The 23,849-nt window shown below is 41.3% G+C and overlaps 1 protein-coding gene across 3 annotated transcripts in view; it reads left to right on the top strand.

The window, feature by feature from the left end:
- The first annotated feature begins 2,203 nt into the window (after positions 1-2,203).
- EMP2 (epithelial membrane protein 2) overlaps positions 2,204-23,849 on the top strand; it is a 24,353-nt gene continuing 2,707 nt past the window's right edge. Inside the window, exons 1-6 of one of the 3 annotated variants that reach the window (XM_067306729.1) lie at positions 2,216-2,305; positions 15,300-15,518; positions 17,865-17,985; positions 18,768-18,879; positions 21,783-21,876; positions 23,225-23,371. In XM_067306729.1, the coding sequence (XP_067162830.1) occupies positions 18,802-18,879; positions 21,783-21,876; positions 23,225-23,371 (319 nt within the window). In that variant the 5' untranslated portion in view covers positions 2,216-2,305; positions 15,300-15,518; positions 17,865-17,985; positions 18,768-18,801. Of the gene's footprint in view, positions 2,306-15,299; positions 15,519-17,864; positions 17,986-18,767; positions 18,880-21,782; positions 21,877-23,224; positions 23,372-23,849 lie in introns of all 3 variants that reach the window. The other 2 variants (XM_067306727.1, XM_067306728.1) reach the window with 2 other exon arrangements.

Raw genomic sequence — 23,849 nt, 5'->3', positions numbered from 1 at the left:
TTATGCTTCTAAGAGTTGGCTCAGCCTGAGGTACACTTTCTTTCCTGAAATCCCTTGGAATTGACAAGCAGAGCTGCTTATTTCACTGATACTCCCAAATTTCCTCTTCTTTTTGCTTCTGCTCCTTCAGCCCCAAAACTATAAGCATCTCCCTTTAGAGCCACTTTGTATTCCTTTTCCAGTCTAACAGCAAGACAATCGCTAAAAAAAATCCGGTGTACAAAGGAAGCAGCCACTTAGAGGTCTTTGCCAATCCCTCCTACCAAAAAACTTGGAATATACGATGGTATAGAAATCTAAAGTTCTAGTGCACAGGTGGGACTGTTTATTGCACTGGATATTTTTGTGTATGATTTTGATACAATTTATGAACACAAGATTTTTCTGATATATTCAAGAGTTGTAAGAATTAAGGCTCGTGTCAATCTGAGTGAAAATGCCACAGTAAGAGAGATTACTGTGTCAGAAGGTCATTTACTCCAGTCACATTGTTTGTGACGTTTGACGGAGTTGGTGGTGCTCAGACTGCAGAAGCAGCTCTTTCATGGTGCTTCTACACTTTTGCTTTTTAGCGACACGAGATTCCTAATAGCTGTACTGACTTCTGTAGAATAGAGATGCTGTTGCAGGAATTCACTACATATTTCTTCTAGAAAAGATAATCTCTGGGACAGGGAAACACTGTCCATGAGTTTGTACACTCAGTCTTAATCCAAAAGGTCCTGATCTAGATTTTTAGGTAACATTCAATACAAATGTTAAAAAAATAATTTTTGGAGGATTGTAACAGAACGCACAGAAATATAAAATAGATAGCTTGAAAGGAGAAAAAGTTGTACTAGAATAGCCTAATTTCCTAGCCAACTTTAAGCAAGGATAATTTTGAACGGTAAATGAGACCTTTTAGCCCTTTGAAGAAGCTAACAGGCTGTACCGACACTAAAAACTGCCCGACAACCAAAAAGTTGAATTAAGGTCTTCATTCCGTTTGTAAGCAGTGGTAAAGATCGCGCCACGCAGCTGGTAATAGCCGTTATCTGCTTCGGCATGTGTTGCAAGCCGGAGGAGGACGCCGCCTATCACCGCCTCTTGCTAGCAGGGACAGCAGTTAACCAAATCACCAAATCTCTTCAGCAAAAAGGAAACTTGTGAGGTTTGAGCAGGTATCAGCGGGGGCTCACCTGAAGCGCCTGGGAGGTGGCTTTCTACACACAGTTTTTCTTAGCTCTTCATATACAAGTTTTTTTGTTTTGTTTTTTTCGTTACGGAGGGAGAGAAATAAAAGGGCTCCGGTGCGCTCAGGTGCCGGGCGGCCGCTCCCGTGACGGGGGCCGCGCCCTGCCCTAACGGCCGGCGCCGGCGGGCGGGAGCCGTTACACGGTGTCCGCGAGGCAGCGGGCGCCCCGTTCCCGTCGCGAACGGCTCCCCAGCGGGCCGGGAACACCCGGGCCCGGCCCGGCCCGCTGGGGACGGCATTACACAGCGGCCCGGGGAGGCCCCGCGCAGGTGCCAGCGGGGGGGGGGGCGTTTTGCCATCTTCCGGCCGCTTTAAAGACGCACGGATGGAAGAAAAAAGTGGAAATGGCGCCTTTCCTCAGCCGCTCCGCCCGCCTCGCCCCCCTCCACGGCGGCAGCTCCCGGGCGCCCCGCCGCAGGGCCGCGCTTTGCGCCGCCGCCGGGGCTGGGGACCCCTCGCACTCCGCGGGTGCCTTGGGGGATCCTGCCCCACGGAGGGCTCCTGCGGGGGCGCCCCCCGCTCACGGCTGCCGCGAGAAGCCGCGCAGGCATCGTCTCGTCCCGTCCCTCCTGCTCCAGCCCCCGCCCCGGCTGGCGGGACACCGCTGCGGAGCTATCGCGGGCGGCCCCGTTCCGCCGCCTGACGAGAATCCGGCCTCGGGGCCGCTCCCCGGCCCGCTCGCCCCCGCGGCGGCCGCCCAGCTCCGGGGGAGCGGCGGGAAGGCGGGCGCTGCCGCCCGGGGCTGGCGGGCCGAGCCCCCCCGAGCGGGGCCGCCCGCCGTGGAAACGGGCGGGGAAAAGTTAGTGCCCTGCTCCCGGCCCGCCCTCCGCGCACTCGCCCCCACCCCCTGCCTTCGCAGGCGGCCGAGGGGCACTTTTGAAAATTATTTTCTTTCCACACCCAGCTCGCCGCTGACATCACTGCTCCGCGAGAGAGGGCGGGCGGGAGGCAGCCGGCGCCAGAGCCTCGCAACCCGCGCGCCGAGCTGCCCGCCCCGCGCCCCGCCGCCGCCCCGGCCTCGGCCCCGGCCCCGGCCCCGCCGCGCTCTGCGCCGCTCCGCTCCGCTCCGTGAGTAGCCGCGGGCGGGGGGCTGCGGGCGGCGCGGCGCGGGAGCCGGGGAGCTGCTCGGAGCCGAGGCGGCGCCTCTGCCGCCAAGGGGCGGCGGGAGCCGCAAGCCGCCGAAACCGAGCCGGGATTTTGTTTGCTACGGACAAATCTTACTTCGGCGCGGAGCAGCCGCTTGCTGCGCGCTGCCTCAGCCCGGGGGGGCCGGGCTGCCCCGGGGTCCCCCCGCCGCGCCGCGCCCCGGCCCGGCCCCGAGGCGGCGGCTGCGGCCGCCCGGCGCTGCCGCCCGCGGCCCCCGGGGGGGCCGGAGCCGGGGCTGGGGCCGGGGCCGGGCCGGGAGCTCCCGCGCAGCCGCGCCCGCTATCAGAAAGTTTTCAGTCTCCACAGGATAGCTTTTTTTTTTTTTTTTTTTTTTTAATGTGATTTAAGTGGCGTTTGCGTACGCTACAATAACATTTGGTTGTTTTTTTGGCGGCTGAACACCCCCTAGCGGAAGGAGAATACATTTCTCTATAATTCAGTGCAGATTTTGTTTTTTGGAGTTTTTGCCGGTGTTAAACGTTTTCCTGCTCGAATCGGGCTACAGTTTTAAAAAGCCTCTCTTGAGCGGCGTTGTGCTTTTTCCAGAGGTAACGTCCCACTTGTACCCGGGAGGTTTGGCAGATACCAGCCTGGCAGCTTTCAGTAACGTGTGTTGCTTATAACACTGAGGGGGTTTGGGGTGGTAGCTCCTTGTTTGGCCATCCCTAGCAAGAACACGGCCCAGCTGTCCTTGCCTTGGCTGCCTTGCCCTGGGCTTGCTCCCTGCTTGCAGCACGCTGCCACCAAGAGATCTGCAGTTTGGCCTCTCTGTTCATTTCTTGGCAGAAATACTTTGTTCACACCGCGCAGGGATGTCTTTTTGTCAACACCTGTGGCTACTTTGTAAAGGATCGGTCATTATTGCAGTTGAGCATCTTATCACCCAGTACGGGGGAGTGACGAAACCCACAGAATAGCTGTAAAATAAGCACCAGATTTTCCTAAAGAGTTCTGCAGGAGCTTTAGAAATAAACAGCTGTGGTTGGCTAGTGTCCATTAAAAATAAAAAAAAGCAGTGCTTTCTCTTTGCTTGCTTTGAGACTCAGTCTATACAGTGCTGGTATGTTAGCTATTTAAAATAAGCCCTCTTGTCTACCTGAGCAGACTTTTTTTTTGTCAAATAAAATACTCTTGTCGTGAATGTTCTGTCCAGACCTGCTCTCCAACTTTGATTTTGAAGGTTTGGCTGCCCAGGTAGGGTAAGGTTGCTCAAGAAAGGAACTGTGAGGCTGGACTGTGAGGACTGAGGCAGCAGGTGGCTGCAGAGGCGGACAGGCAGTAATCCATCCACGTCAACAGTGGGGCAGTGGGCATGAATTTCAGCGAGGGAAGAACTGAGTTGCAGTTTACTGGAGAGTCCAGCTGCTTTTTAGTAATAGAGTGTGTGACAAATTAAATGCCACGCTAAGGAACGCAACTTGGGTATAGGTGTTTACCACCAGTGGTGAAATCAAAGTGGGACTAGAAGCAAAGGTATATGAAAAGCTTGTAAGTTCTCCAGAAGCTGGTACAAGTTTACTTAGAGTAAGGTGTAAAGACTTGACCTGTCACCACCAAAGACATTGGAACAAAGAACCCTCGCTGTCCTCTGCATCCCTTTGTGAACTTGCAGAACATAGCTGGAGAATGGACTGTTGTGGTACCTGAAGGAGGATTCATCCTCCGTGCTGAGCAAGGATGTGCACAGATTTTACCATGTCAGCTGCATGCCAGGCTGGACTTGTTTTGGAGAAACCAGGACTTATTCTGCTAACTGGCTAACCATCAAAATTAACTTAAGGTGAAGTACAGGAATGCCATGAATACTTTTACAAGATGATCAGTTTCTTGTTGATAGAGCATATGGGAAGGAAAACAGTCTGTTGATATCATTTAGAACAAAAAACAACCTAATATCAATAGACGAGATGCTGCTGGTGTTGTATTCTTTATTTGTGGTCTCTGGAAAGACTTCTGTTGTAAGTGTCTAAAGAACATTGATTATGCTGCAGATCTGCCAGTGAGGAAAACAGTGTATTCTGTTTGCTTACACAGAACAAAGGTGTTTAAAACATTGCTGATAAAGGAAGTAATTCAACAGACAGAGCAGGCCAAGACTGAAGGCCACTGAAAAGCCATACGGTTAAACAAGACTTCTGTCTCAATTCTCAGGTGCCTTAGTTACTGTTTCTGGTCAACACTGCTTAGCAGAAATTAACATCTCTACCTTCATCTTATAGTCGTTCTCCATTAATGTACTCTTTAACCTCTTGATTGATTAGCATGTGTTGCTTTGCAGTTGCCTCATATCTCTTACTTCCATTTTCATGCTTTCTGCTTTGTTGTCTTGTATGTCTCAAGGTATTTTTCATCTTGGGTTGAAGTTCTTAGAATGATTAGGAGAATGTTGCACTGATGAGTCCCATATGTATATTTAGAGGACCAAGACCTTCCTCCACTTCCGCTAAGCTTAGTAGTCATAGCCTGTCTTCTTTAATGCTGTTTCCATATGCATTTAAAAAATGAGATGGCAGCACAAGGAGACCTTTCCTTTTTCACCTCGGTGATTTGTGTATATTTTGGTTTTCTGCTAACACTTTATGTTCTATTTGTATCTTGAATGTCATGTTCACCACCCCCTAAATCAGTACAAAAATGCATTTAATTAAAGACATAAGTAGGTCTCTGGGGACAAGATCTGCAGAAGATGTACTTTCCAGGTCCTACTGCCATATTTCTGTTGGAAGAAGACCCAACAGAATGGGGTGCAGTTATATAGGAAACAATAAGAAAGAGATTTATTCTAAGGTGTACCAAACATTTTATGTATAAAATCCATGCAAGTCAAATTTGAAAGCAGAAAAAGAATGCACAGCTTTTATTGAAAGCACTCTGGTCTCAGCAGGAAAGAAGGGGAAATTTTGTCAGTTGATGCTCATGACTTCTTCAGAAAGATAAGCATATTGATCTTTAGAAAATAGATCTTGCTGAGTGGGATTCAAGGGAAAGACCGATGGCCTGAATTCATCCATCAAAGGAATTATTCTTTCTTCAATGAATGGGGAAAATGTAATTATGCCTCTTTATTCTGCCTATGAAGTTTCATGGGCTGGTTTAATGATTGTGTGTGCATGCCAGGTGAAGCCTCATAATTTGGGTGTGACCTTAAAATACAACCCTCTGGCAGTATAGAGATGTTCACAGGAGTCTGTAGGTGGGGCAGAAAGTGGACTGACTCAAGCACCCCTTAGAGATGGCTATAGGATATATATTTATGGTTTACTTCTCTGATTCTTAGACATTATGCTGTGTCTGGAAATGCAGAGGCCCCAGACAGCAAAGGCAGGCAGTATGAATCCTCCCTCAGGTGTCTAATGCAAGTGTTTAGTGTGCTGAAAGACATTAAATCTATGTCCTTCTTCCAAGCAGAAAGTGACCCTCCAAAGTCCCCAGATATCCACATTAGGATGCATGTACTGATGATGATCTCTGCAGTCAGTTTACAGCCTCATTGGGTTTCTAAGGTTGCCAATTCTCAATCCACAGAAACAACAAACCAGCAACTTAATTTACATGCAGAAATAAACCAAAGTCTAGAGACTCCAAGAAGAAACTCATGTAGAGCTGAAGAGAGCCAGTCGAGCCTGCCCATTTGTCACATGCCAGCATGCTTGCAGTGCCTTTACCTGTAGCAGGTCTGTTGAAAACACACCAGCTAGGCCTGTTGGAGAGTACCCAGCAGAATCGGGCACCGTTAGCAATAAGATGTGGCTCACAGTGAACCAAGCACTTTTAGCGCAACCAGTCTGATCAGGGTGAAACTGTACAATAGACCAAAGTTGATACAGGTAGTAGCAGGAGGTGTTGGGGCTGTTTCCATACAGCAGCCAGAACTTAGAAGGGCAATGCAACTAGCATGCTCAGCTGTACAATGAAAAGATAGTGAAAGAAAGAGGGGTTGCTTAACAGAAATCCTTCTGAATTGATAAAGTCCACATGACAACCTTTAAGTTTTACTTTTAATTGCACCAATTAGAAAATCCAAATGTAAAAATGACTTTATGAAGGTAGCTTATTTAACTGGGTGATAAATCATACACTGCAGTGTTGCTGTGATACAAAACAGTAGTAGCAGTGGAAGAGTTTGCTCTTTTAATTTTATAGTCAACTCTTCTACAGTCAATAGAGATGATTGATACATGGTGTGTATTTCTCAATACAGAACTAGTCTGCTCATAGCCAAATCAAAACAAGCAGTTTGAACATTTTACAACAGTGAATATAACACACTAAATTGCTAGCAATTTCCATAGAGCATCTGCCAAAGTTAAAACAATATCAGCTTTCATTTCTACTGAATTAAATGCATTGCTTTCAATCTGGAAAGACGGACCTTTTCTGCCTTTGTTTGTTGGTTAATTAGGTGGGACAACATAAATCACTCTAGCCGTTCTGTTGTATCTGGAATAATCATTTGAATAAATAGCAGTCTGTACCCAGTAGAGCTCAGTTTTTGAGATACACTCATAGAACTATATTAATGTCTAGAATTAATGCTGCAGGTGTGTTTTTTGCTTTTCATTGGATCAGACTGGGGACACATTTAAACTGTCAACCTGATGAAAAGGTCTAGTGTTATACTTGGTCTGTCCGTCCCTGCCCTAACAAGGTATTGAACGGGGACAACCCCAACACCAAAATGTGACCACACAGTGATTGAGCAAGGGTGAGCCAGGCCACACCTCAGTTCAGTTATTTGCTTCACATGCAGGTTCCCCAGAGGTTCTCATAGCTTGAATAGCTTATTAGTACACCCCCATGTCATTGTCCCAGCTCCCTTAAATGGCTGTCTAATTCCTTGGGCCACGGAGCCAGGACTATGCCAGCAGACTGCAAAGTGCTGTACAGTGCTTAACCAGTGCTGTGGAGTGCTGGGAGGGAATGGCGGCCTGAGATCACCTGCAGAAAAAGGGGGAAGGCAAGGTGCTGCTTGTCCTTTGTAGCTTTACCACACACCTGAGAAACAAATCCTCCCTTAAAGCTGATTGTGTGTCATCTATCCCATGATCACTTCTTGTATTACTTCACTGTACAGATCAAAAGTCAGCTTTGCTCCCAGCGTTACCTGAAGTTTGTGAAAGATAGGAAAGAATTCAGCAAAGTCCCAAGGGCATGTGGATCCTGCAAAAAAATCTTGCAAAACGTATGGATACCTAAAACAAATTGTTGGGATAACCTTCACAGGAGTAAAGAACTGGAAGGTCCACATGGGTCATCAGGTCTACTCCCATGTTAGCACAACCACTGTATCAGATAATCCATTTTTGAATTGGTAGGTCTTTTTCTCCTGTTGTGCTGATTGTATGGTTGTTCCAGAACCTGACAGCTCTAAAGGTTAGGAACCTTCTTCTAATTTCCACTCTAAACATACTCACAACTGATTTATAGCCATTTATTCTGGTCTTTAGGTTAAATAGTTCTTTCTCCTTACATGTGTTTACCCTGATCTGTAAACAGCAAGTTTATCCCCAGTCTCTCATTTTTGGAAATGAACAAGCCAGAACGAGAAGTACTTGTTGTGTTTAACCTAGCAAAACAAGCTTTTAGTTCTTTTAAACCAGCTTGATTGTTAAGAGGGTTTTAATGTATACTACAGTTTTGCTTATAGTGAAATAGTATCTGCTGCACAACTTAAGCCAAACTGGCTGAATGGAAAGGATGTACTGAATACCTGAAATCAGGTGTGTTTCTTTCAGCTTCTAAGTGTACAATTAAGCTCTATCCATACACACACTTCCAGTTACAAATGTTTTGTAAAATGTTTTGCAGATGACTCTGTGAAAGTTAAGAGAATATATTTGTGTTTTGTGAGAAACCCAAAACTACAGTGTACAAGCTGTTTCTTCTTTCAATTTACTGCTGGCTTTTCTCAAACAGTATGTGCCTTCTGAGAACTAATGTCTTGAACTGATTGCTTCCATGGGGTATCTTCTATTAAAGACCAGTTAGCATTTTTCCAAAGGCACAGGACTCCCTTTTTTAGCATAAACTGTAGGTCGATGAGCAGGTCCTGGAGTCCCCAAGCAACAACCATGATGAGAGTTAGAGATGAAGGTTGAGGGACCATTTTAGGTGCTATTTAGAAATGGGTCAGCCATCAAGCTTACACCAGCATGGGTTCTGTTGAGATTTAGAAGCAGACATAGAACAGGTTAAATCTGAGAGTATAATTATCTGGAGTAAGAGTGCAGTAACACGATGTCTTTAAGGAAAGAGAATTTATGAAAAAATTGCTTCAGAGGGAGATGCTGGTTTGTGCTTTTAAAAGAGGACAAACATTGTCTTTCTGTTGAACACACAAAAGCCTCTAAAGAGAGCTGGTTTTGAAAAGATGAAGGCTCAATGAGTATGCTAATGTGCTCGTAGAGTTGCTTGTCTGTTGGTGTAGGTAACTAGCTTCTATAACTATGCAGCCTTGTATCTACTAAATTGTCATTGCAGCACATGGTGGCTGTTATACTTCTGAGTTTTTGCTGGAGTATTTGAATACATCTATCTTGAATCTTTTAAGCTCAAGATTATTTTTTAGGATTTTCAGGTAAGACCTCACTAGCCCCTTTTCCCCTTAAATGCCACTTCCCCACCCAAGGCAGGGCATTGTCTTGGTGTTTTCCCATAGACCTAACCTGTTTTCTTTATCTCACTCTACCCACAAAGGCTTAATGGCACAGTGACTTCCCTCTGCACTGCATGAAGTGAGGCCATAGTGAAAGGAGTGGTAGGGCAAGTCTAAACCCGGTCTGAACTTGTTTAGAAATAAATGACAGACAGAGTTACAGAAGTGGCAGTAATGCTGGATCCCTAGCTTCATCCCAAGCACCACCAAAACTTCCATAAAAGCATTTTTAAGATGGTAGGAACATCAGCTTCTTTGGGCCTCAGTACTCAAAGTCAGAAGTTAGCCATTTTTGCTCCATTTTTTTGTGTTTTTAAATGGAATTGTATGGCATTCCAGGGTTTTACTTTCCCAGACTTTGGAGTACTAGCTTATTAACACCGTTCTAATGAGGACAGGATGAGCATGGAGCTGAGAAACTCCAGGGAAAAACTGCCAGGCATCACTGTAGGCACTGTCTGTTCTATGTTTGCCAGCTAAGTAGGGTTTCTGGACATGAGCTGAGATTTAGGTTTTGTGAAATAGATTCACAGAGAGCTGAAAGGGTGCTTCAGTCTCCCCTCACACTTGGGTGATTAGGCCAAGAACATGGGATTATTCCTTGTAGATTTACTGTTCTTCAGGCAGTCCCATACAGTACCGATAGGATGAGCAAACGTCCAACCACCATAGTAACAAAAGACTTTATTAAGCTATAGATATGTATTTATAGTCATCTTCATGCACACAAAAAGCAGACCTCAGGGCTCTGGTTGCAAGGCAAGATTTCCTGAAAGAAGGTGGACAAAAACTAGATCATACCATATCTCGCTAGTTTGTATCCAGGCCCCTGTGTTTCACTGTCAAAATACAACAAGCTAACTGCTTTAATTGTATGAGAGATTGCTGGGTCCTAACTCAGTGTGTTGCAAGAGCACTATAAAAATCTAGATCTGGTAGGATGATCTTATTTTCATTTTCTGCCATTGAGCTTAAAAAGGATAAAAGTTGGAGTCCAAATAGAGCTGTAGAAAACATTGTGAATTAATTTTTTCTGTAGTGATTTTTTTATTTTCTTACCTGTATGCAGTGCTTGTATGTAGGCAGCATTGTTTCATTTCCTTCTGATTTCCTTGCTTTGCGATGAATGATTTTGAAAAGTAGCTGGAAGTGTAAGTGAGAAGCTGTCTTCCTTCCACATAAAATAGGTAGCACAGAAGGCTACAGGCTTGGTGTGTTCTCAGCTGCCAGCTTGCTGGGGGCTTACCACTGCTCATAAGCAAAAAGAACTGATGCTGTCCATTGCTTCTAAGACCTGACCATACGCTTAGCCCTCTCGATCCAAGTCCAGCATCAAGCTGAGGGCCTGAAATTTTGTTTCTTGAAGAACATACATTGGACTGCATACTTAGCTTCATACCAGAAAAAATGGAGTGGGAGCCCATCTGCTGCCTAGATTGCTACTTTTATTTTGAACTTCCCTTCCAGGTTCCTATTCAATACTGTAGAGGTCTAGCCAGAAGCAGCAGCACTTCTTACAGGTTTGTTAGCTGGCTAAAGAGACATACTATTTCTGTATTCATTTGTATATTTGAGCATGAAAGCAAGTCAGAATTTGAATCTGACCCCTAAACATGAAGACTAGATCTGCCAGTGTCCTTGGAGACCTTCAGGACCTTCAAGTCTGTTCTCCTGTTTTACTACATAACTGGAAAAAGTACAGATTCCTGCTGTAAGTGTGCAGAGCACTACCACAGAACCAGACATTGCCGATATGTCAGAGAGCAAGGCTATATGGACATTACATAGGAATTTTCAGTGCATGGACCTAAAGGGCTTAACATAAAAATATGCATTTAGAATCTTTTCAGGTTTGACCAGTTCACTTTTGCCCAGTTTTACACTATATTAAATTCATTGAGAATAGAGAATAAGTGAGCACAGCTAGAGAGACTGCCATATTTGTTGATAGATCTGTGTTTTTAACTGCCAAATTACACTTTCATTATGAGACATTAGTAAAAGAGAAAACTCACTTTCTATGTAGTTTGTGTACCTACAAGCTCTAACAGTAACAGCTCAGTTCACACACCAGAGAACTATTAATATGCTTTTCAGGGACTACTGGCAGCAAATTCTTTACATGCAGTTAATAAATCTACATGCAATGCTAGTTTCAAAATTAGCTCTCATGTTCTATGCAGTGTTTAAAGGCTAAGCTGATTCCTTAAAGTAAGACTCCCAAGTCATCACATAAAATAGTACTAGTGTGCTTTAGTTGTTGTTTTTTTTTTTCTTTTTAATTTGCAGTGATGATACAGGTAAGAAGAAGAAAGAAAAAAAGACACAAGAATGTGTTTATCCTTTTCCACACTTCTCCCTGCATGGTAGGAGGAGTCTCCTATAGCTGACTTGGGAAGGATCCAAATGTGTCATGGCTTAAAGAGCCCTGGAAAATGCCCACATGGACCTAGGGGGTGTGCAGAAACGCTGAGGACAGAGCGACGGAGGGGTGTTGTGTCAGGCGCCTCTGTCAGGGCAGCCTGGCAGAGCTCAGTCATGTGCTAGTTGCCCTGGTTAACTCTGCAGCAACAAACACAGCAGGCAGATGATCCAATTGAAATTACTAAAAGGAGGGATTAATGTACAGATACCAGGACTGCGAATAAGGCCGGGGCAATGTAAATGCAGTCATGTGCACTAGCGTTTTGCAAGCCATTAAAGGTTGAAAATAGAAGTGTAACTGGTATTAGAATAATTAACCTGAATCAAATGATATGAATGGTGTGAAGTGCTCTAGGCATCTCAAGGAGGTTTTGATTCAGTATCACTTAATGAAAGAACAGCTGGCAAGGTGCCACTAAAACTGATATATCCAGTTGACAAGCAGATAACTGAGTGGTGGAGGGGGAGGAAAGATGACTGCAGGAATCTAGTGTAGCCTCTTGCATAACAAAGAAACAAGTAACTGCCAAAAGTGCTAGTCAGCAGATAATCAAGCACAAAGAACATACTATGATGCCCAGTTTTATATGCTAGTCGGCTTAAAAGAATATTGAAAAGCGTAGAAAGAAAGCGTGAGAGTTTGGGTATTATCTGTCTCATTTTAAGGAATGTCACCCAGTAAATTATATCCTGTAATGTTGGTATTCCCAATTGTTGAATTAACTTGGGAAGAAGGAATAATGAAACTGAAGAGAGTTGTTTCAACTGGTATAATTATTCCATTGGTGTTAAATTTCCTGAATTTCTTGTCCTTTATGTTGTTTGATATTTAGGCATTAGAGGATTGTTGAAATCCTCAAAGCTTTTGCTAGTTTGGGAGAAACTCTGCTCTCTGAACTTATTTCACTTTTGTTTCCATTTCTGAGAATCATTCAAGAAGAAAAACAGAACCCTTCATATCTGATAAAAGAAAAAAAATAGTAGTCTAACAGCATCACTCTGTTCCTTATAAACCAGGGAATTTTATGCAAGTTTAGGGACAATGGTACAGGTGAAACATGAGCTGACTGTTCTGTGTCATAAGACACCATGAGATGTGACACAAGAACTCTGAGTAAAGTGAAGTGATTATTATGTAAATACAAACATCTTATGTTTTATCACAAGATGACAGACTTCACATGCCACCAGTATACAAGCTTTTTCTTCTAACTTCAGATATGTAGTCTTAATTACAGCACTGAAGGGCAGAGGAATTGATAATTAAAAAGGCTTGCTTTGATTCAGTTTCGCACCAGTGATCTCGAGGAAGTTCAGCTGAATCAAATCCTTACTGGTGGCCCAGAGACCTGCTGTTCTAGCTGCAATGAAAAATCTCGGCGCAGAAAGCTGCAGGTATGCCAACTCGTTTAGCAGGATCCTCTCCCCCTTCTTTTGGGTGTGTCTTTACAGCACCCTTGGCGTGGGTGACTAGCAGCCTGCGCACCGACAGCCACTCAGGCCTTGGTGCGTGCAAAGCAGGAGCCGTTTTGCCGTGTTCTCACTGTGTTTCTAGGACTATATGCCAGGAGTGTCTGTGTTGAGATTGTCTACATACATAGACCCAGATGAAGATGATAAAAAGAACGGACTTGATCTTAGGAGCTGAGGGCAAAACACAAAGTGGTAGGATAAACTGCAGCCTTCTCAGTGCAAGTGAGCACACGATGAATGTACTGTACTGTGTACACGCTTCTTTGGTTGCAAGAATTAAGTATGTACAAACATGAGAAACAAACTGACAGCAGAACTTAACCCCTTAGGAAGAAATGAAAGCATGGGTTGCGGAAATCCCATCTGGACTGGAAAGTAATGATAAACTTGCTAAGAATAGTCAAAGACTGAGTTTTCCTTTTTGCTTGCTTGCTGCACTAAACAGCAGAAAGAATTCTAACAGGCTTTTTTTTTTTTTTTTTTATACTGCTGGGCATTAAAAAGGATTTTATCTTACAGATAAACTGAAGCTGGCTTATTTATTTGTTTATTTTGAGGAAAGTGGAAAGGTGTGTAGTATATTACAGTATAATGTATCAGTACAAGTTTGGCATAGAGAGGCAAGCCATTTCTGCAATGTGTTTGCTTATTACAATACAAAAATGTTGGGAACCCTGGACTGGATACTTGTCTTTTCACTCTATAGTTCACCTGATTGTTACACTGTTTTATCACATAAAAAGATACTTACCTCTCTGCATGTCTTGAAGATAATGGCAGAGGTCCTTCTTAGCCACATCTTGTAAAGCATGTCAGGCTTTAATAACAAAAGTGCATATTATTGCTGTCAATAGGCTCCATTACTGAAAAGATTAAAGATAAGTGTAAGTGAATGCTGTACTTATTCTCCCTATATAAAATAAGGTAGCAGTAGAGTATTACCCAGAAACAGCTTTCTTGTACTATTTGGAAAAATGTTTGTTAATATAACTGGCTGTTTTCAGTATGTTTTATGCAAGCGTCCCACAACTTACAGCATTTGTAGGAAAACTTATTACCACAACATATATGGATGTGTTCATTAAGATACTAACAGACTAATAGCTTATTACATATGAATTCAGTGGGAGCAGGCACTTTTACCTCAGTTGTATCTTTGCAGTTCTGTCTTACAACATACTTTGTAAAGTGGTATTAAATGCTGAGGCTTGCAATTGAAGAATTCATTTTGAGCTCCAATGTCATTCTTACTTCAAACCCAAATCTTTTTTTTTAATGTGATATGTGATGAAGTAAGTCAAATTTTATTAGTGATGTTCTTTTTTTCCTCCGAGCTTTGTTGGAGGTTGGTACAGGGAGGTTCCTGAAATAGCTGCAAAATTACTGGGAAATGGAGGACAGAAGGGACTTCTGGAGGTTGCTTGTCCCGTGTCCTGCTCAAGGAGGGAGTTAGTTCAGGATGCCCTGGGCCTTGCTTCAGTCAATTTTGAAAATGTCCAAGAATGGAGATTCCACAGCCTCTTGGGCCCCAGTCCAATGCTTAACCATGCTCATTAGATATAATGAAAACATTTTTCACAATTGGAATATTCCTTGTTGTAACTTGTGACTGTTGCCTCTTATCTTTTTGTCATGTACTTTTGAGAAGAGTGGCTCCATCACTTCTATAAAGACATGTATAGCATGCCCTATAAAGTTTTGTTGTTTTTTTTTTGGCATGTATAAACTACTAAAAGAATTCAAACTAGTTTGGGGAAAGATGAACAATATCTATTGTATTATTGCAGTCTCCATCCATGCCTAATGGCAGTGTACTCAAAAAACATGAATACCTTGACTTGAGAGTATAGTGTGTATTGCTTCAAATGACAGAACATAAAATATGACTTTGCCCAGGAAGCTTTTTTGATCAGTACAAATATACTTACCTATAATGAAGAGACTAAAACAAGAGTTGAGCAATCCTTGTAAACATTTTCATACCAGCATAGATTAGCACTGATAAGTAGGGCAGTGGTTCCAAATCTGCAATACAGCAAATGAAATAAATATTAAAAATCTCTTATCACACATTTATACCTAAGTTTTATTGGAAAAGTCTGATCATTTCTATGCATCTTTTTAGAACAGTTGTTTGTAGATTCTTGTTTATTTACAACAGTACACATTATTGGAGTGCCAAATTTATGTGATTTGGAAATGTATTCTTTGTTCTTATTAGCGAACGCTTTTAAGCAATATTTTCTTATGGCTATATAAATTAAATGCGAGAGAATTTTAATTTAATCTTAATTTCTGTTTTTTCTATAGAGCAGAATTAATTCAGCCAGGTAAACAGGAGTGCCAGCTTATTTGTTCTTGCAGGTACCCTCCATTTTGAAAGAGCAAGGCAAATGCAGACGTTGATTACACTGCCAAATGGCATGCTCTTGGTTTGGCAAGCTTCGACAGGGAATGAAGCTGCTGCTAAAAGAACTGCAAACAATTGCCAACCTGAAGTGAACTCTTGAGGAGCAGTTAATGAGTGACAAAACAAAGAAAGAGGACTACAGCTAGTATGCAAAATAGGATGCTACAAAAGTGGTTAGTAATGAATAATTAAAATATTAAGAATTCTGGATGTTAATGCAAACATTGTTCTCAGAAATTCTCCGTGTGAAAACATAATCATGTCCTTTCCCTGCTCATAAAGAGAGAGAGGAAGGGAGCTGCCTGTTGCTAGAAAAGGTGCACGGGCAGGCTCCCCCAAATGAATTTTTAAATCCCAACATTGTCTGGAGTAAAGGAGGACTGGTTGCTAACAGCCCCCCACAGAGATGAAGTCCTTTCTGCTGTTAGAGGGATGCAGATTCTGTAGGAGCTTCTGTGTTGTTGCTGGCCGCATTTTAGGAGAAGGGAGCTGCTTTCTGCTTCCTGTGCCCAGATTATACAGAGTTCAGCTGGGAGATTCTCCCCTCCTTACTCCTCGCGCTGGCTGGGACAAACAAGAGACTCCTTCTTGGTCTCCAAGGAGAGAAAGTTGCTAGGAATGACTGAAGTCTGCAGATCATTTGTGCCCTTCTGGGATCCCTGCTGTGCTCAGGCATGGCGGATTGGGTAGCAAGATGTTGTTGTCTTTTCCTGATGTGGATTACTTGGACTTGGGCTGTCCCCTGGCTTTCCCCAGGGCGTTCAGTACCAGTACGTGTGGAAGCGCCATAGCGCTGTGTGCAGGGCAGTGCTGGGAGCTCATGAAAGTACCTGTTGCCAGCAAGTCGGGGGGAAGCATCTAAAACTGTTCCTAAGGTTCACCAGCGGAGAGGCATCAAACTTTTCCTAGTGTCCTTTACTGTGAAGTATGGCTTGGTACCAATACCACCTGCAACTGATTTTTACCTGTATTTTACTTTCTCACAGCCTTAAATCATTTCTCTTGAAATAAAGACTCATAAACTGAGACTGCAGAAAATTAACTGTATTAAGACTTCAATCATTTTTCATCACAGCAGAACAAAAACTTTCATTTAATCTTGACTTTATTTGGGTAAAACATACAGTGTCTTCTCCTCATCACCCATACATGTTTATCCATTCTTTTTGAAGCACTTCTGTTTATGCCCGAAGGCAGTAAAACAGACATTCACTTGACTGAAGATTAAATGGATTTTTCTGGGCTGGCAAATCTTGATTTTGCAAGATTGGTTTCAATTAAGTTACATTTTTTTGTCCATCTTACTCTACGATGCCTCATTTAATAAGACGAAATCGTACAATCGTTAGCCTTAAAATAATACTGAGTACAATTTGATTCTCTCTCCTTATATGGCAAATGACTGTTGCGTTATTGTCTGCTTAGATACCATCTCTGCAACAAATGAAACTCAGAAAAAACCTAACCGCTAGACAAGAGGATACTGTGTGAAGACTGGTACATTTTACAGTGAAAATATTTTCACGTGGCATTATACAAAACCACAAAATATCTTCTTTTCCTTCTTCCTTCCTTTCATTCAAGAAAGGCTCAGTAGACAACCATGAATGACACTTATAAAAACAGAACGTGGCTGTGAGGTTCAGAGGATCTTGAGTCATATGGCAGTATCAACTCTGGAGGAAACTATCACTTCTGTTTGTTGTGGCTAAAAAGGCAAAGTTTAACAGTGAGAAATTGGGAAGGAATAAACACTGAGCAAATGCTTTCCTTTTTTCAGGATTTGGACTTACCTTTCCAATACAATTACTTCAAATAGATACAGAAAAAGGTTTTTCAGATTAATTTTTATTTTCTCTAAAGCACTTCAATGTTGTTTGGCTTTGTCCTTGTTAGGATGCTGTACTGCAGTGAAATGCTGTACTCCAGTGTAGGCATAAAGGATTAGTCTGGAACTTCTCGTCTCTATTCAGTATGTTTATATGCTGTCTGTTATCTTTTTGTTAAAGTTTTGCAGAGTAGTTGTATTTTGGAATGGTGAGAATGCCTGTGGTGCCACTATTCTCTTTAAAAATGCTGTCAAAGTAATCCTTTTATTTGGTTGAATTCTCCATCTGCATTACTTAATGATATGTGTAGTTCATCAGTCTAGCAAACAGCAGTAGCGGAGAGAAGGTTAGACATGAAAAAATCATGGAAGTCTTAAAATATAGCTACCTACCTCTTCTTCCAGATACTTGCTCTGTTACATGAATATGATCATTTGACATAAGAGAAAATTTTTAAAGTTAAGGAAGTGGAAGAAACCATTAATGCACTGATGATAGATAACATGCAGATAATACTACAGAATGGTACACATTTAATGCAAAGAAAATATCAGTCCTTATAGAATATAGCATACATTAATTGGCAAGTATTTTTATACAAGATGATGATAATGCATATACTAAGCAATTGCACATTTCAATACATTATTAATAGTAGTTTCCCCTAAAGTGCTTGTTATCTGTCCATAGATTTCCTGGGGATTCCAGTTCAAATCCTAATTAAGTTTGTGAGTCTGCATCCAGCAACTTCCTTTCTCCATAAGAATTTTTTCATATGAGACATGAAATGATATTGGGTGGGCTAGATAAGGTAAGAAGATAATATCTGGACTAGAAAGACTATTAAGTGACTGAAAATAACTAACCGGAGTGTTACGCAACTGACCAGTTTATTCAACCCTAATTGTCAGAGCAACATATTGAAGAAAACGATAGCCTTAAGTTATTTAGTAAAGGTTAAAACTTTTGAGCTATACTTTCTGTAAGGACAAACTATATGAAACCTAAGGTACATCAGAGCCATTCCTAAATCTAGGAGGTAGCTCTTGATATCCTTAATTTTGTTCTGCCAGCATCCTTTGAAATCTCCATTTCTTCCCACTTTGAAAGCATGGTTGAAACAAGACCTTTCCAAATCCAGTAGCAAATGAGCAAATGAAGTTGTGATTTGAAAAGTACTTCTCTAAATGTCAGCAGGGAAGTATGTTTGGTGTCCTTGCTGGAGAAGCTCATGAGAGAAACTTCTCCATGTGTAACACTGCAGCCACCCAACTGGCATATTACGAAGTGCACCTTTTGGCTTCACTTTTGAGATTCATTTTAACACCAATGATACTAGCTACTTATCATACATAACCAAAAGCTGTTATGCTGATGTATAGTCTGACTCAAGTGTGATCTTTTATCTCTGGAAAAAGAATGAGTGCTCTGAAGTCATGCTACACCCAACAATACCAATTCTGACAAGCACCTCGCTCTGAAATACACTCGCGATGATCTTGCTACCTCATGGCCACACCAAGACAGCATTATGACAGGTTGATCAGTTAACAGGTTTTAAAAACTGATCGTATATGCTCTTATTTTTAACAGATTTGTCTCAGACTAAAGCCTCCACACATCAAGGATGCTGATTCTTCTGGCTTTCATTATTGTGTTTCATATAACCTCAGCAGCACTGCTGTTCATCTCAACTATTGACAATGTAAGTTTGATTTCTCCTGTTTATCCCTAGGGCACCCAGATCAGAAGCACAGATCAGAAGCTTTATACAACTTTTTCTTACTGAGTTTCAGATTATTTTCTGGATATATTTTGAACCTTAGAAATCTTATCAGTTTATTTTCAGAACAAAAGTATTATGTTTTGAAAATGTAATGTATAAGAAAAAAAAATTACCTAGTCCTAAAGTCTTTGTATAACACTTAAAATTATGCAAATAAAAATAGAGCTGGCAACTTTGCATCAAGCCAACCTAAAATGGACCATCGAGCTTACATGGCCTATATTGTATCATTTTCTGTACTCATAATACCTTCATCAGATCTCCCATTTCCCACAAGGCCATGCAAAACCGAGCTGTTCCAAAGTGTATTACTTGCACTCTTAGTTGTGTTTATAATTTGATGCCTTTAGTAATGCTTCTCCAGTTGTCTTAAACTTGCTTATTGAAAGCATTTAACATTGCTAGCCACACCAGTCTGCTTATACTTTTTCATAACCCCCCCCGGAACATTAATGTTGCTTCTTTAACTGGATGAGACAATACAAGTAAATGCCACGCTTGCATCTGGCATCATGTATGAGTCCACGTTATGCAGCTAATCATCTTCCTCCCTGTGAGATTCTCGGCCAGTGAACATGTTTACAAATACTACCATGCTTGGAGGGAGCAGCTATGGCTCTTGGTTCAGCTAGATCTGAGGGAAAGGGGGAAAAATCTCTTGCCTTTTTATGTCGCATACATGAAGTCAAATAGCTCATGATTTATGCATAGTGATAATTTCAGCCAGAGTATGCTTTGCTTAGAAGTGACTGTCCAAGATGCTTAATTAAATTATGAAAGGAACACGAAGAATTTAACTATTTCCATTTACTTGAAGTAATTTCACCATAATTTTTTAGAATCATGTCATTTTTCAAATTACCTTTTCTTTGTGACCAGGAAGAATTTATCTTCCAATATTTATGTCTAGCTCTTCATATCTTCCTCTTTCTAAAACTGCCTGCTTAGCTTGAGATTGATATTCTTAACTGCTCATTGGAGTCTTTCTTTCTCTTAGAAAGTGTGTGCTCAGGCTTTTAGGATTAAAAAAAATCTATACTGGAAATACTTTACCATATTCAGTGAAGCTGGTTTAAATCCCATACTCTTTTCCAAGACACTGCTTTAAGTGAAATGATGTATTACCCAAAGCTCTTTATTGCAAAATTGTATGAACTCGGATGTTATCTTTCAGTCAGCTGGTTAATTTGTTGCATTGAAGTAGGTCATTAATTGAGCTCTAAAAACAGGTTGTTTTAACCTGTTCCTTTTGCATATTTAGAGAGTTAGGACAGTGGAAGAGCAAATTATTCTAAGTTCAGACCTTCTACATACAAATAAAATTGCAGAAATACAAAACATGCCCTCTGTGTCATTAGTTACTTTTAAACACTTACAAACTTAAACTTTTTAACCACCTTCTATTAGATTTTATGGTCTTCAGAGGTTTTATATAGTCATGAGTATCATGCTGAAAGAATTATACAGCACACAAAGTTGGAATATAATATATTGAACTTGGACTGCAAAATCCAAATGAATAGCTTAGTTCATCCTGGAAAGTAATGATTTTTCTTAAACATGATACTCCAGTGTTATTACAACACATACTCCTAATGTCATAATACATTATAGTTTTTATTGCTGTACTGCTTGAAAAGCTGCACAGTAATCTGTGAGGTTTCTCAAATGTCTTTTCCAGTAGCAGATGCTATCAGAATTCATATTTAAAAAAGTTGTATTTTTCCAACTTGAGTCAGAACAAAGGCCCGGGTAGCTATTGTAACTGGAATGGATTTCCGGAGGAAATACCACTTGTGTGGAGTTCTTGCAGCATTTGCAGGGCTGATACCATAAAAATCTGTTCAGTCACTATAGTACTGTTTTGTGTTAAATGTTAAAACATCAAAATAGCAGTATCACAGTGGGATATTAATGAGCCAATAGCCACTCCCAGTCTGATGCCATAATGTACATCCTGCACTTGCACATTGAAAGTATCGCTATGTTATAAAAGCTGAGATTGATTCTTTTAATGTCAGGAACTAGAAAATTTATAATCAAGGCTTCTGTTTCACAGATATACTGGGAAACGGCAGGGCAGAAGTTAAAAAATGTTGTGCCTTTAAGAGTTGCACTTTCCAAACAGGTTCTGGATGATGTTGTTAAGAACAGTACACTGGAATCAGCAACAGAGCAAAGCAGATCTTGTCTAGGTACCTTACGTATTGAGTGATCATTGAACATCCAAAATTACTGCCCAAACAGTGGAAAATCCCTTGTTGCTTTGGGTTAAGATTACTGCCTGTTCTCTTTTTCACTTCATATAGGTCTACAGTGAAAATATCCTTCACTTCAAAACATCTAATAAGTAAATACAGAAAGTTCAAGCTTTTATGAGTTGCCTTGCTTTAACTTATATCCAAACGGATACCAACTGATGCAGCATTCAGATTCTTGGTTAGTAAATGAGTCAACTGCAGATTTATCAGGAAACATTTAGAAAGGCCTCTGCTCCCGTCCCTCTGCCTGTTAGTTCCCAAATCCTGATCTTGAGCAGTGGCAATGGAAACTTTCAGTTCTGCACTGGGAACACAAAGTGTCTTCTAATCCCTGAGGCCTCTGGTTTCCCACCCATCCCAAGATATGAAAGAGTATCCCCTTTGTTTCGCTCTTTTCCTTAAGGTCTAGCCTTTAAGAATTCATTTTAAATCCATTAGATCTGAAATCTTGTTTGAAAAGTTAAGTAGCAAAAATGAACAGAAGTTTGTTCCAGTTGATATATCTAACCAGCAGGGTTTTGTTTTGTTTTTCTATAAGATTCCTTTACTTCTGTTTTGCAGGCCTGGTGGGTAGGAGATAATTTTTCTACAGATGTTTGGAGAGTGTGTGTCACCAATACTACCACCTGTACAGCTATTACTGATCAATTCAACGGTGAGTGTCTCATAGTTCCTTTAGAAGGAAATACTGTGAAATCGCTACTAAATTTTGCGGGGGCAGTGACATACTTGTTCAAAAAACTATATGCTTTAACTACTCAAGTCTTCTAAAACCTTTAATACTGACTTTTCATTTTGGACAAGCAAACTGTTCCAACAATTTATGTAAGAGGAAAACAGAACAACCAAGTGCCCTTGAAAGCATAGTAGAAGAGAATAAAACACACAACTAGCAACAAGAGTTTTAGAGAACTCTTAAAAATTAAACCAGTTAAAAACAGTGAAGTCATTTGCAAGTGGCTCTAAAGTGATAGAATATGACTGTCAGAATTTAACTTTAACTTTCAAAGATGAACCTAAAAATGCATACAGGAATGGGAGGGGGGAAAAGAGGTCAGAATACAATCTAAAATTTTAACAAAGAGAACACAACAACATACAGCACAGTCTAATCTGTCCTGCTTTAGCAAAATAAATAAAAATGTTTTCTTCTCAACTGGTACATTTATGATACACTTTCAGTCTTGGTATATATTAAAGGGGTAGATGATTTAAATAGCCATGTACCTACAAAGTAACGATTGTTTGAGCATCGAATTGGTTTAGGGCATATCTATACTGCAATTAGTAAGATGATCACATTTCACAAAGACATATCAAAGCTAACATGAATTTCACCTAGACTTGAGCTGGGTTTGATGTCTGTATTGCTATGCGTTCATTGAAATTAGGTACGTTAACTAGCTAGATTAAAAGCAGCTCAGGTATTTGTTTGTTATTCACAGACCTACTGACTGCAGCATAGCTATCCCAGATGAGAGGAGCTACAAAGAGTGTATTTAAGTAGCTTAACTTGTCCATATCATTACAGCAAAGTTGTGCAAAACAGCTTCATGTAGTTAAAAATTATTGGTTATTTTAGCTCCAGGTTATAGGGAGTTAATTGACAGGAGCAAAACTGAACCTAAGGAAGGTTTTATGCTGATTTTGGCAATCATGTCCAGTTACATGGGTAGAGCTGTCTCCAAGTCATGTGAAAGGCATGACTCTGCACTCTGCATTTGTAAGCCTTTTTAGACACCTGGCAGTTTCACTATGCTTTTAGTACATAGATCGAAGCAGAGGATGTGGTGTGGGGAAAAAAAAGCTTTTAAAAGTCCTTAAACCATTGGCTGTATTATTACTAAGAAAGCAGGAAAGATCCATCCTAGGCAATGCATACACACCTGTTTGCAGTAGCTGATGAGCTTACAGAGCTTAGGCTGCTCTGCCTCTCTACTCATTGCAGGAGTAGGTAAAGGGAGGAATTGCATTTTTAATCAAGGCTGCTTTTATTTTCACAGATTATCAATCAATTCAGGCTGTTCAGGCTACCATGATCCTGTCTACTATTTTCTGTTGTGTGGCATTTCTGGTTTTCATTCTTCAACTCTTCCGTCTAAAACAAGGAGAAAGATTTGTGTTAACTTCTATTATCCAGCTCCTGTCATGTGAGTGATATTTTGACACTTGTCACTTCAGTGATGCTTACATTAAAGTAGGAAAGGGAAGAGGAAAAAAAGTTTCAAGAAGAACCAGCTGCATAAGAAATTGGTAGAGCTCCAGAGGTCACAGCTTGTCCCACATATTTGCTTAAAAATTGAACTGTTCCAATCTATACTAGTTACACTCTTAAATCATGGATAACATTATCACTGCTCAGAAGTCATTTAAACTTTGAAGGGAGAGAATCTTAGATTCTAAACTTCTTGAACAACTTTGTGATTGTCAGAGGCAGGTACTTCCATAATTTTTATTAGTCTTTATTATCCAGATGCTTAGAATTATTTTGTTTTCGTTGCAAATAACATGAACACACACCACCACTTGAAATTTAATCCCTGCCCAAGAAACTGAAAAGCATGTCCTGAACTACTCCCAGTTTAGTTTGGGTATGGAAAATGAGTGTCTACAAAAAAGGATATTGGT

Source organism: Apteryx mantelli, chromosome 16 (genome assembly GCF_036417845.1).
Source record: "Apteryx mantelli isolate bAptMan1 chromosome 16, bAptMan1.hap1, whole genome shotgun sequence".
Classification (NCBI taxonomy): Eukaryota; Metazoa; Chordata; class Aves; order Apterygiformes; family Apterygidae; genus Apteryx; species Apteryx mantelli.
This window is presented reverse-complemented; position numbering and strand designations above follow the sequence as displayed.